Source organism: Pollachius pollachius (assembly GCF_949987615.1).
Source record: "Pollachius pollachius genome assembly, chromosome: 7".
NCBI lineage: Eukaryota > Metazoa > Chordata > Actinopteri > Gadiformes > Gadidae > Pollachius > Pollachius pollachius.
The window spans coordinates 25,253,595-25,265,494 of NC_136940.1; the positions used below are offsets into that span (position 1 = coordinate 25,253,595).

An 11,900-nucleotide genomic window follows, 5' to 3' on the forward strand; every position below is an offset into this window, starting at 1 on the left:
CTCCAACTATTTACTGTATTATTGTATCGTTATTATTTTTTCTTCAGGGGGGGGGAAGGTATACAGTAGAACCTCTGGGCTGGGAGTCCAACCCCTCAACACCAGACTATAACATGAATGCCCCTCCTCTTCCTCTCTTCCATGTTCTCCTACTGGTGGACCAGTGATGAGTACCCACTGCAGAGACGTCCACCTGTGGCCGTGACAGCATGGCCACTGTCCCGACACACGGACACACAGACACACGGACACACCCAGCGACTCGCGTTGGAGGCTGGCGACGACCTCGCCCCTCTGTTCCTCCAAGGCCGTTGTCCTCATCGTCCTCATTGTCCTCATTGTGCCCATTGTGCTCCAGTTACCTGAGCTGAAGTGAATCCGGTTTAACATCTTTCATTAACTCGTACATTAAGTGGTACAAAAACAAAACCGGCACCTTGCCACCACCGCAAAACAAGATAAGCGAGTGAAACTGACACAGACTTGGCCAGCATGGCGTTCGCCCGGCCAGAGGTGTTACAACTCTGTAAACCAGACCACAGATTGGATATCTGTCCGCACAGAACCCTCATAATTATTGTTATTGTTATAGCCGTTAACCACAGTCCCCACCCCCCATGCCACCATGCCCGGCCTCTGATTGGCTGTGCCGTGATTGGGTGGGCGGAGCTCCACAACTCTTCCCCGGTTGGACGGTGAGCAATGGCTCCGCATCTCCGTGGCAGGAGCATTCTCTTGGCCCCGCCCTTGTTTTTCCTGCTGTCGTTGGGAGCGCTGGGAGCGCAGTACTGTGTTCCACGGAAAACCTTCCCCTACCAGGGTAAGTCTGTCCTGCCATCCCTTGGTGGGAATATAATATTGTTATATTATAATATTGAATATTATAATATTCATACACCCATGGTTTATATACTGGATTCATTTTATAAAAAATGTTTGAGGGAAATGCCAGAAAAAGTTTGTCTCTACCATCCAATGTATAGGATATAGCAGCATTACATTTGGATTGTTTTGGATATGTACAACATGCTTCATGTCTTATTATTAATTCAGTGTTCTCCACTGCCTCTAAATGGATCTTAGGGTTAGGGTTAGGGTAAGGGTTAGGGGGTTAAGAGTTAGGGTAAGGTGGTGGTTAGGGTAAGAGTGAGGGTTAGGGGTAAGAGTTAGGGTAAGGGTTAGGCTAGGGTAAGGGGTTTAGGGTAAGGGTTAGTGTTAGCTTTAGGGGTTAATGTTAGGGTTAGGTTCAGGGGTTAGTGTTAGGGTTAGGTTCAGGGGTTAGTGTTAGGGTTAGGTTTAGGGGTTAATGTTAGGGTTAGGTTCAGGGGTTAGTGTTAGGGTTAGGTTCAGGGGTTAGTGTTAGGGTTAGGTTCAGGGTTTAGTGTTAGGGTTAGGTTTAGGGGTTAGAGTTAGTGTTAGGGTTAGGTTTAGGGGTTAGTGTTAGGGTTAGATTTAGGGTTAGGGTTAGGGGTTAGTGTTAGGGTTAGTGTTAGGGTTAGGTTTAGAGTTAGGTTCAGGGGTTAGTGTTAGGGTTAGGTTTAGGGGTTAGGTTTAGTGTTAGGGTTAGGGGTTAGTGTTAGGGTTAGGTTCAGGGGTTAGTGTTAGGGTTAGGTTTGGAGTGAGGTTTAGGTGAACATGTGAGCCCGTTGTGCCCCCCTGCAGACGAGGACCTCAGGCTGTTCAGGGAGGGGGGGGTGTGGAACTACTCCACCATGCTGCTCCTGGAGGAGCAGGGCGTTCTGCTGCTGGGGGCCAGGGAGGCCATCTACGCCCTCGACCTCCACAACATCTCCAGCAAGAAGGCCGCCGTAAGACCCTCAAACTGACCCTCAATCTGACCCTCTCTGCTAGTCTGTCACTTACAAGATGGCAGTCTTGTGAAGAAACGGTTGTTGTTACAATTGTGGAACTTGTTGATCATATTGCTGTGTTTAGTATTGTAGACCGACATAAATTAAACAAGATGGCCGATAAAACTTTTAAGCAAGAAACAGAGTGACCACAACAGTTGGCACTTAATCCCACCAGAACCGCCACTTCAACGAAAGATGCTGAGCTTCTCTATTGTAACAAAAGCATCAAACAGCTAGCAGCCGTCATAACTGGCCATGCTTTGTGGCCCAACCATTGGCTCATAGTATTTGTAATTTATTTTATAGGCATTACGTATTAAATTAAAAAAGAAACCACATAGGATTCCCACCCACAGCTGATCACAGCGGTACACCCTGCGCTGTGTCGATCAGTCGTTGGTGCAGGCACATGCGGATAACTCCAAAGAAGACTTGGAATAGAAACTGTTGCTCTGAATCTGAGCCCTAACCGGTGAATGGAATGTAAACAGCGGCGTCAGTCATGCGATCGATGGCCAGTTGAAGAGCTTGTGTTGTCCTGTTTCAGTAGCTGCTCTGTACTGTAGTCACGTCACACCGACAGGCCTTGCGTGTTGAGTAAACAAATCAGACGTGCATCTCTCTCTCTCTCTCTCTCTCTCTCTCTCTCTCTCTCTCTCTCTCTCTCTCTCTCTCTCTCTTTCTCTTTCTCTTTCTTTACCAAGTATGATATATCTAATGCCAGTGTCACCGGGGGATAGAGTGACATCTGTTGGGTGCTTCCACTCACCATTATATTTGTCATCATCAATTGAATCCTCATCATCTTCACCTTATGTTCATCTCTCTCTCTCTCTGCCTATATGTCTCTCTGTCTGTCTTTCTCTCGTTCTATCTGTCTCACTGTGTATCTGTCTTACGGTCTCTCTGTCTTTCTGTCTCTCGGTCTTTGTCTCTCTGTCTCTCGGTCTGTCTGTCTCTCTCTCTCTCCCTGTATTCTCTGTCTCCCTGTCTCACGTCTCTGTCTTGATGTGCAGTCATTCTCTGTGTGTAAACGAGTCACCCCTCTCTCAACAGGTCTACTGGAGAGTGACCAGAGAGAAGCAGATGGAGTGCGCCTACAAGGGGAAACAATCCGAGGTTTGGATACAGACTTTCTTTTGAAAGAACAAAAAGTATTTTCAGCAAACCAAAAGAGTGAAAAAGCTCTTCATACTTGACGTTTATGTGAGGGTGAGGTTTGGAAGGGCCGACATGTTGTGATCGCAGTGCATCTGACCCTGAACACTGATAAATGATTTCTTTGGGAGGGTTCCAAACACAAATGGCTCTTCATAGGGAGGATGGGAGAGATTTACTCAGATTCTCGATTAATGTCCAAATAAAGGCACAGGATGAAAAGAAGCATGCACACACTCACCAACACACAAACAGATACTTTGAGTGGTTTCAACCGGCTGTGTGTGTGTGTGTGTGTGTGTGTGTGTGTGTGTGTGTGTGTGTGTGTGTGTGTGTGTGTGTGTGTGTGTGTGTGTGTGTGTGTTTGTTTGCTCACTGTATCTTCTGTGCGCAGGTGGAATGCCGGAACTACATCCAGACCCTGCACCCAGTGAACCAGACCACCATGTACGTGTGTGGGACCAACGCCTTCAGCCCCGTCTGCGACTACATGGTGGGTGGGATTTATATGTTATTACTATTTTTGTAGTGTCTCTCCCTTTTCATTTGTTCCTTTTTTTCTTTGCATCTCTCCTCCTTTTCTTTGTTTGTTTCATTCTTTCTTTTCATTTTCTTTCGCTTCATCTTTCCTCCGTTTTATTTCCTTCTTTGATTCTTTTCATTTCTTACGTCTCCCTGTATCTCGTTTGGATTATTCTAAAGAGAACTAGTGACCTGGCTCACATTAGGCCTACAGCGTGTTACAGTGACGCACGGTGTTTCTGCCCTACAGTCCTACTCAGATGGGCGACTGGTCCTGCACGGACAGCAGGAGGAGGGGAAGGGGAAGTGTCCTTTTGATCCCTTTCAGAGATACTCCTCCCTCATGGTCGGTGAGTGTGCCACTTCCTCTACTCTACTCTACCCCCATCACTTCTACTACTACTACTACTACTACTACGACTACTACTACTACCACCACCACCACCACCACTAATTCTACTACTACCACCACCACTAACGCTGCTGCTGCTGCTGGAACACCAGGGTAGCAGCTGACAAACACCGCCGCCAAACCCCAAAGTGCCGCAATGGTAGAAAAGCACGTTTCACACAACGTCAGCCAACGCACACCCGTCCTCACGGCACTTTCGTTTTATATCTACGATCTCTTTTTGGTGTTTTTATGTTTCAGTTGACAACATAATTGAGACAATTATTTTCTAATGAGGTTGCCAATGGTGGCTCCGCCCAGGCTAAAACGCCTTGGTGTTTCCTAAAACAAGACTGACGCTTCAGTCCTAGCCTGATTTGTGTCCCTGTTTCCTGTCTGCCAGGAAGTGACCTGTATTCTGCAACATTCATCAACTTCTTGGGCTCTGAGCCTGTGGTCCTCCGCAGCTCCAACACGGCCGTGCGGACCGAGTTCAAAAGCTCTTGGCTCAACGGTAAGGGCATGGCTTGTTCTCTGCTTTAATTATCGGACCGTAATCCTGTTAAGTTCAGTTTGGATGAGTCACTTATAAATACATTTGAACTGGGGCAGTGAAGTGTTGGGCTGCATCCTTAGGATCAACATGGCAATTATTTCATTATTATTATTCATTGTGATTAACAAATTATTGAACTTATAAATATTCCGTAGCGCCTACTCAATAAGTGTCACAAGTGTACAAAATAAAAAAAATCCCACAATTAATAAATGTTTTGGGGATCAATCAATTTAACTTTCACGATTAGCTGATTACCGAAATTGCAATTCAAGTGCAAATAAATGTGAAGCCCTTGTACACAGATCCAGAGTTGCATGTAAAGAGTTCTATTGATCCTTCTGTTCCAGAGCCCACCTTTGTGTACATGGATCACATCCCCGAGAGCGTGGACAGTGTGGACGGCGATGACGACAAGGTGTACCTGTTCTTCAGCGAGAAGGCGATGGAGTACGACTTCTACAGCAAGCTCACCGTGTCGCGGGTGGCCCGCGTCTGCAAGGTACGTCAACACAGACAGCCACTCCTCAGTCAGGTGTGTTCCCGTGGACGTGTATCACTATTGTCAAGGTTGTTTCACAATTCTTCCCGTGTGTTTATTTGATTACATTTGCTAATTTCAAGGGAGTTTTTTCTTGCCCTTGTGGGGGCTTGGGTAAAGCGGGGTGTCATAAATATTTGACCTGTTAAGCCCTTTGAGACTGTAATGGTGATTAAGGGCTATACAAATAAAATTGAATTGAATTACATGCAGTAGAAGATGGTGCTCAAAGGAAACAATAGATGCTGCTTGTAGGACACATGGCACGGCAAAAACAACACTTTGATATGGTCGTCGTTATCAATGAAACGTATCCAGGATTCAGGCTGTCGAACAAAGGAAGAAAAAAGATCTTCTAATGTTGAATACTATTGTTTAGTTCAATTCAAGGCCAGGCCCTCTTGGCCCGACCTGCCACTGCATTGTGTTGGTCAGGCACCAGCAGTAAGGAAAACAACACAGTCCTACGGCCAGCCTTAACCAGAGTGCTTTCCAGGAGGATATGGGCGGCCAGCGGACGTTGCAGAGGAAATGGACATCCTTCGTGAAAGCCCGTCTGGACTGCTCTCTGCCCGAGCCCAGCCTGCCTCCTATTGTCCAAGATGTCTTCCTGCTCAAAGACCACAACTGGAGGAGGAGCGTCTTCTACGCCGTGTTCACCCCCCAGTCGTGAGTTCTCTCTCTCTCTCTCTCTCTCTCTCTCTCTCTCTCTCTCTCTCTCTCTCTCTCTCTCTCTCTCTCTCTCTCTCTCTCTCTCTCTCTCTCTCTCTCTCTCTCTCTCTCTCTCTCTCTCTCTCTCTCTCAGCTGTTCCTACAGTTGCACAATTTAATGGATAATATTGACACTATTTATCAGTTTGACCCTTTTCTCCTCCCAATAAGAGAACAAGGAAGCCAACTCATTGGCCACAGGCCAAAGTGCCAACACAGATTCAGCGTTCTATATGCGTGTTCCTTCTTATTCACAAATAATCTATTGAGATAAAAAAAGAGGATAAGATTGTTGGAACAAGAAGAGAGTGCTTTTCTGATTGCAAACGGGCAGCGATCGCTTTGGAATGACTGAGCATGTTACACATTCCTGCCTCTAGATGTGCAGCACTTAAATAATACAAAGCCCCACTGACCTGTTTTAATAAATGGATCTTTGATGAATGGATCCATCCCTTTCCCCAGGGGGTCGTCGCGGCTGTCGGCCGTTTGCGCGTTCAGCGTCACCGCCATCAGGGAGATCTTCAACGAGGGCAAGTTCAAGACCCCCGTTGCCGTGGAGACGTCCCACATCAAATGGGTGATGCACAGCGGGGAGCTGCCCGTGCCCCGACCGGGTGCGGTGAGTTCATCTGATTTATTAGATTCGTTACCTGTTGAATCATGGACGACATCATGCGCCATCACTTCATCTATTTTAGTTGATCTTTTATTGTACTTTTTCGTTTGAGCATATTTGCTGCGTGCACATCTAACATCAAATCAAAGAGTTCCTTTCCTAATACTTCAACATCTAAATAAAATTTAACACAAAGTAATGAATAAAGCCCAACATCCTGCGTGGCGGGAGTGCTCTAACGTCCTGCCCTTTCCCTAATGTGCTGCCTGGTCCTCACTACCCTAACGTTCCCGGTGGTCCTCACTACCCTAACGTTCCCGGTGGTCCTCAGTACCCCAACGTTCCCGTTGGTCCTCAGTACCCTAACGTTCCCGGTAGTCCTCAGTACCCCAACGTTCCCGGTGGTCCTCAGTACCCCAACGTTCCTGGTGGTCCTCAGTACCCCAACGTTCCCGGTGGTCCTCAGTACCCCAACGTTCCCGGTGGTCCTCACTACCCTAACGTTCCCGGTGGTCCTCAGTACCCCAACGTTCCCGGTGGTCCTCAGTACCCCAACGTTCCCGTTGGTCCTCAGTACCCCAACGTTCCCGGTAGTCCTCAGTACCCCAACGTTCCCGGTGGTCCTCAGTACCCCAACGTTCCCGGTGGTCCTCAGTACCCCAACGTTCCCGGTGGTCCTCAGTACCCTAACGTTCCCGGTGGTCCTCAGTACCCTAACGTTCCCGGTGGTCCTCAGTACCCCAACGTTCCCGGTGGTCCTCAGTACCCCAACGTTCCCGGTGGTCCTCAGTACCCCAACGTTCCCGGTGGTCCTCAGTACCCCAACGTTCCCGGTGGTCCTCAGTACCGCAACGTTCCCGGTGGTCCTCAGCACCCCAACGTTCCCGTTGGTCCTCAGTACCCTAACGTTCCCGGTGGTCCTCAGTACCGCAACGTTCCCGGTGGTCCTCACTACCCCAACGTTCCTGGTGGTCCTCAGTACCCCAACGTTCCCGGTGGTCCTCAGTACCCTAACGTTCCCGGTGGTCCTCAGTACCCCAATGTTCTCGGTGGTCCTCAGTACCCCAACGTTCCCCGTGGTTCTCAGTACCCTACCGTTCCTGGTGTTCCTCAGTACCCTACCGCTCCCGGTGGTCCTCAGTACCCTAACGTTCCCGGTGGTCCTCACTACCCCAACGTTCCTGGTGGTCCTCAGTACCCCAACGTTCCCGGTGGTCCTCAGTACCACAACGTTCCCGGTGGTCCTCAGTACCCTAACGTTCCCGGTGGTCCTCAGTACCCTAACGTTCCCGGTGGTCCTCAGTACCCCAACGTTCCCGGTGGTCCTCAGTACCGCAACGTTCCCGGTGGTCCTCAGCACCCCAACGTTCCCGTTGGTCCTCAGTACCCTAACGTTCCCGGTGGTCCTCAGTACCGCAACGTTCCCGGTGGTCCTCACTACCCTAACGTTCCCGGTGGTCCTCAGTACCCTAACGTTCCCGGTGGTCCTCAGTACCCCAATGTTCTCGGTGGTCCTCAGTACCCCAACGTTCCCGGTGGTCCTCAGTACCCCAACGTTCCCCGTGGTTCTCAGTACCCTACCGTTCCTGGTGTTCCTCAGTACCCTACCGCTCCCGGTGGTCCTCAGTACCCTAACGTTCCCGGTGGTCCTCAGTACCCTAACGTTCCCGGTGGTCCTCAGTACCCCAACGTTCCCGGTGTTCCTCAGTACCCCAACGTTCCCGGTGTTCCTCAGTACCCCAACGTTCCCGGTGTTCCTCAGTACCCTAACGTTCCCGGTGGTCCTCAGTACCCCAACGTTCCCGGTGTTCCTCAGTACCCTACCGTTCCCGGTGTTCCTCAGTACCCTACCGTTCCCGGTGTTCCTCAGTACCCTACCGCTCCCGGTGGTTCTCACTACCCTAACGCTCCCGGTGGTTCTTACTACCCTAATGTTCCCGGTGATCCTCACTACCCTAACGTTCCCGGTCTTCCTCTCCTCAGTGCATCAACAACGTGGCCCGCCGGCTGGGCATGGAGACCTCTCTGGACCTCCCGGACAAGACCCTGCAGTTCATCCGGGACCGGCCCCTGATGGACGAGGCGGTGCCCCCGCTGACCGGGCGGCCGCTGCTGGTCACCGGGGGCCCCGCCCTGACCCGCATCGTGGTGGACAACGTGCGGGCGCTGGACGGGAACGAGCACGCCGTCATGTTCATCGGCACGGGTACGGGGAGCGCCGGGTGGGGTCGGTGTGGAGGTGGAGGTGGTGGTGGAGGTGGTGGACGTGGAGGTGGTGGTGGTGGCGTGATGGTGGTGGTGGTGGTGGTGGACGTGGAGGTGGTGGTGGTGGTGTGATGGTGGTGATGGACGTGGAGGTGGTGGTGGACGTGGTGGTGGTGGTGGACATGGAGGTGGTGGTGGTGGTGGACGTGGAGGTGGTGGTGGACGTGGTGGTGGTGGTGGACGTGGAGGTGGTGGAGGTGGTGGTGGTGGTGGTGTGATGGTGGTGGTGGTGGACGCGGTGGTGGTGGTGGACGTGGTGGTGGTGGTGCTGATGGCTCAACACTTGATGAGACGTGTTGTTTGTTCATAATAGAGTTTGGCCAGAAGTCTATTGGGCAACACATAAGGACATATCTGTGATGTATTGAGGCTGTTCAGAATGGAAAGGGAGGGAAACATTTTCCTTCCAATATTCTGGGCCTCCAGTGGTGAATAATTAATCCACTCACTCATTTACTTCACGTTATAGTTATTCACATTTCCTGTTAATTATATTTCGTAGCGTTATCACCTGGGAAAAAGACAATAGAAAGATGTGTAGTTTGTTCACTATGAGTGATGTGGTGCTCCGTGTGTTTCAGAGAACGGTTTCATCCAGAAGGCGGTGAACTATAAAGGGGAGATGTTTGTGATAGAGGAGATCCAGGTGTACAAAGAGCCTCAGCCAATCAGCACCCTGCGCCTCTCATCCACCACGGTAACAGGATGGGGACGTCTTATAACGCAACACACGTTATGACGATGTCTTAATGAGCTTTAGTGTTTTTTAGGTTTTTGTTGCGATTGCAGTGCGAGAGGAAGTGAAAGTTGCGATAAAAGTTGCGAAAGTTGCTATTTTCCTGATGCTAAATATTAAGTTATTACTGCAATTTTCCCCGAGTAATTTGTTAAATATTAAGTCATTACCGGAAAAACATTAATTAAAAGAACAAAAACACTGAGAAATTGTCCTATGAATAATTGATTCTTGATTCTTTCCGCGCTGGCAATTGACTTGGATGCAACAGCCTGTGTCATAGTGATCTGCCTCGTCATCTGACGTCCTGCCTGCAGTTCTGTAGTTATGTTTTGCGGTGGCAAAATGCTTATCAATGGAATATTTATTCTTATGTTCCACCACAAAGTTGCATGCAGTGCAAAATAATTTACCCCCGCTTTCGCAGTTATTTTGGTCGGCAAGTGTGAAACGTTGGACGCGCACATGCTGTTTGAATGCTTGAATCGCTTGAACGTAGTAAACACGGAAGTAAGGCGGAAGGTAGTTTGTCGACGTCAGTTCAAGACAACGCCACTGATTCAAATTTGCGGAAAAGTTGCGGTCGTTGGTTAAAATTGCGACACCGCCCTGAATTCGCGGTGATTGGTTGATGTTGCGTTGAAGTTGCAAATCGCAACATCGCGAAGTCCTGGAGGGTCAGAATAATGGGCGAAGTAAACAAAGTGAAGGCTCTACTAAAGTAAGTTTGTGTGTGTGTGTGTGTGTGTGTGTGTGTGTGTGTGTGTGTGTGTGTGTGTGTGTGTGTGTGTGTGTGTGTGTGTGTGTGTGTGTGTGTGTGTGTGCGCGCGTAGGGCCACGTGTACGCGGGCTCCGTGTCCGGCGTGGTCCAGATGCCGGTCAGTAACTGCGGGCGCCAGCGGTCGTGCTCGGACTGCGTCCTGGCCCGGGACCCCTACTGCGCCTGGGACCTCCCCGCCGCCCGCTGCGCCCCGGTGGGCAGCGGGGGCTCTGCTGCCGTCCAGAGCCTGGTGATGGGGGACACCTCCAAGTGTCCTCAGCCAGGTACCCCCATCCCTTCACACTCAGCATAAACAACTTACCTTTGTAACCACGTGGTACAACATGAAGGCCTTTGATTCATAACCGTGCGCGAAACATGTTGGAGCGTTGAAGGGGAGGGCCCCCCTAGATGAAGGATGGATCAGCCCACCAGTTGGTATAGTCCCCTTGGTGGGCTGGTAGACTGGTCTATCGGTCTAGGTGGTCCTGGCTCATTACACTCGTAGCTGGTGGTAAAACAGGGTCCCTTTTTAAATGCTGTGTGGTCTTAATTAATTGTGTGCGTGTGTGTGTGTGTGTGTGTGTGTGTGCGCGCGCACAGAGCCCGTACCAGTCATCGAGGTGACCCTGGTCCCGGGGAACAACCTCCAGCTTCCCTGCTCTGCCGCCTCCAACCTGGCCCAGGTCCACTGGCTGCTCTCGGACCGGCCCCTGGGCCCGGGCCCCCGGTACTACCAGTACCCCGGGGGCCTGCTGCTGCTCAACGCCTCGGGGCCCGACGCCGGCCGCTACGTCTGCCGCTCCGCGGAGCGCGCTCACGGCGGGACCCACAACCGAACGGTGGCGGTCTACCTCCTCGCGCCGAGCCTGGGCCCCGGGGGGGCCGGGAAGGAGCAGGAGGGTGAGGCCCCCGTCGACGAGGGAGTGGCAAATTCCACGGTGGGACCCGACATTCCGGGCGCCACGGCGGCCCTGGGGCCCGGCCCGGAGGAGCCCGGGAGTCCGGAGACGCAGACGGACGGGGGCCGCGTGGCGGGGCTGCACGTGGCCGTGGGGGTGCTCGCGCTGCTCTGCCTCGCGCTGACCGCCGCGCTGCTCTGGAAGGTGAAGAGGGGGGCGCTGCTGAGGCTCTTTTCTTGGGGGGCCCCCCGGGAGGGCAAAGCCAAGACACCCGTGACGGAGTACGCCCAGGTTCAGAACCACGCGGCGTCGGAGGGGAAGACGGCGGTGGAGCCGCCGGGCAGCCCTCGCCCGGGGAACAACCACCACTCTGGGGTGGGCTTCAAGGGGAACGGACCCCCCCCCTTCACCTCCATGGCGGACATTTCATGTTTGGACGGACTGGGGTACATCAATGACGAGTCGGAGATCTGAGGACTGGAAGGACTCTGCAGAGGCAGCCGAAATTTTCACTCCTTCCACAATGTGTAGAGAGACTTAATGGGACATTTTTCACACTATATATTTTCTGTACAGCTGCCATTTTTACTATTTATTTGTGCCTGTGAATTTGTAAAAAAATACTGAATGATTGAAAAATACTGACGCCAGATAAAAATAATAATACATTTCATTTCATGGACTTGTGTGTTAAAAACATGACCCTGACCCTGACTAAGAGAAATGTCTCAATTTCAATATAAATTTCTTGGTAATTTATTGCAACATAAAGACGTGCATGCCTGGCTTTCCCACGAAAAGTAGAATGGTTATCAGTAGTTCCGCTGATGCAATACCCACTCTCAAGGATCACTCCTTCATCTGTCACACACAGACTAAATCATCA

General features: G+C 51.0%; 1 protein-coding gene across 1 annotated transcript; it reads left to right on the plus strand.

The window, feature by feature from the left end:
* Positions 1 to 169: 169 nt before the first annotated feature.
* On the plus strand, positions 170 to 11,687 carry LOC307078466 (semaphorin-4E). The gene is made up of 13 exons (XM_079740304.1): positions 170 to 820; positions 1,663 to 1,808; positions 2,910 to 2,972; positions 3,406 to 3,504; positions 3,784 to 3,883; positions 4,328 to 4,438; positions 4,831 to 4,982; positions 5,518 to 5,690; positions 6,198 to 6,354; positions 8,335 to 8,557; positions 9,198 to 9,313; positions 10,186 to 10,396; positions 10,716 to 11,687. Exons 1-13 carry the CDS (start codon positions 703 to 705, stop codon positions 11,486 to 11,488), a joined length of 2,442 nt encoding a protein of 813 aa, XP_079596430.1. The 5' UTR covers positions 170 to 702; the 3' UTR covers positions 11,489 to 11,687.
* Positions 11,688 to 11,900: the final 213 nt, after the last annotated feature.

Bases quoted from the DNA above. Each gene is read 5' to 3' on its own strand.
- LOC307078466 (XM_079740304.1), top strand. From the start codon at position 703: ATGGCTCCGCATCTCCGTGGCAGGAGCATTCTCTTGGCCCCGCCCTTG. The intron at 1,809-2,909 runs GTAAGACCCTCA...CTCTCTCAACAG, and splicing joins TCTCCAGCAAGAAGGCCGCC to GTCTACTGGAGAGTGACCAG. The intron at 4,983-5,517 runs GTACGTCAACAC...AGTGCTTTCCAG, and splicing joins GGGTGGCCCGCGTCTGCAAG to GAGGATATGGGCGGCCAGCG.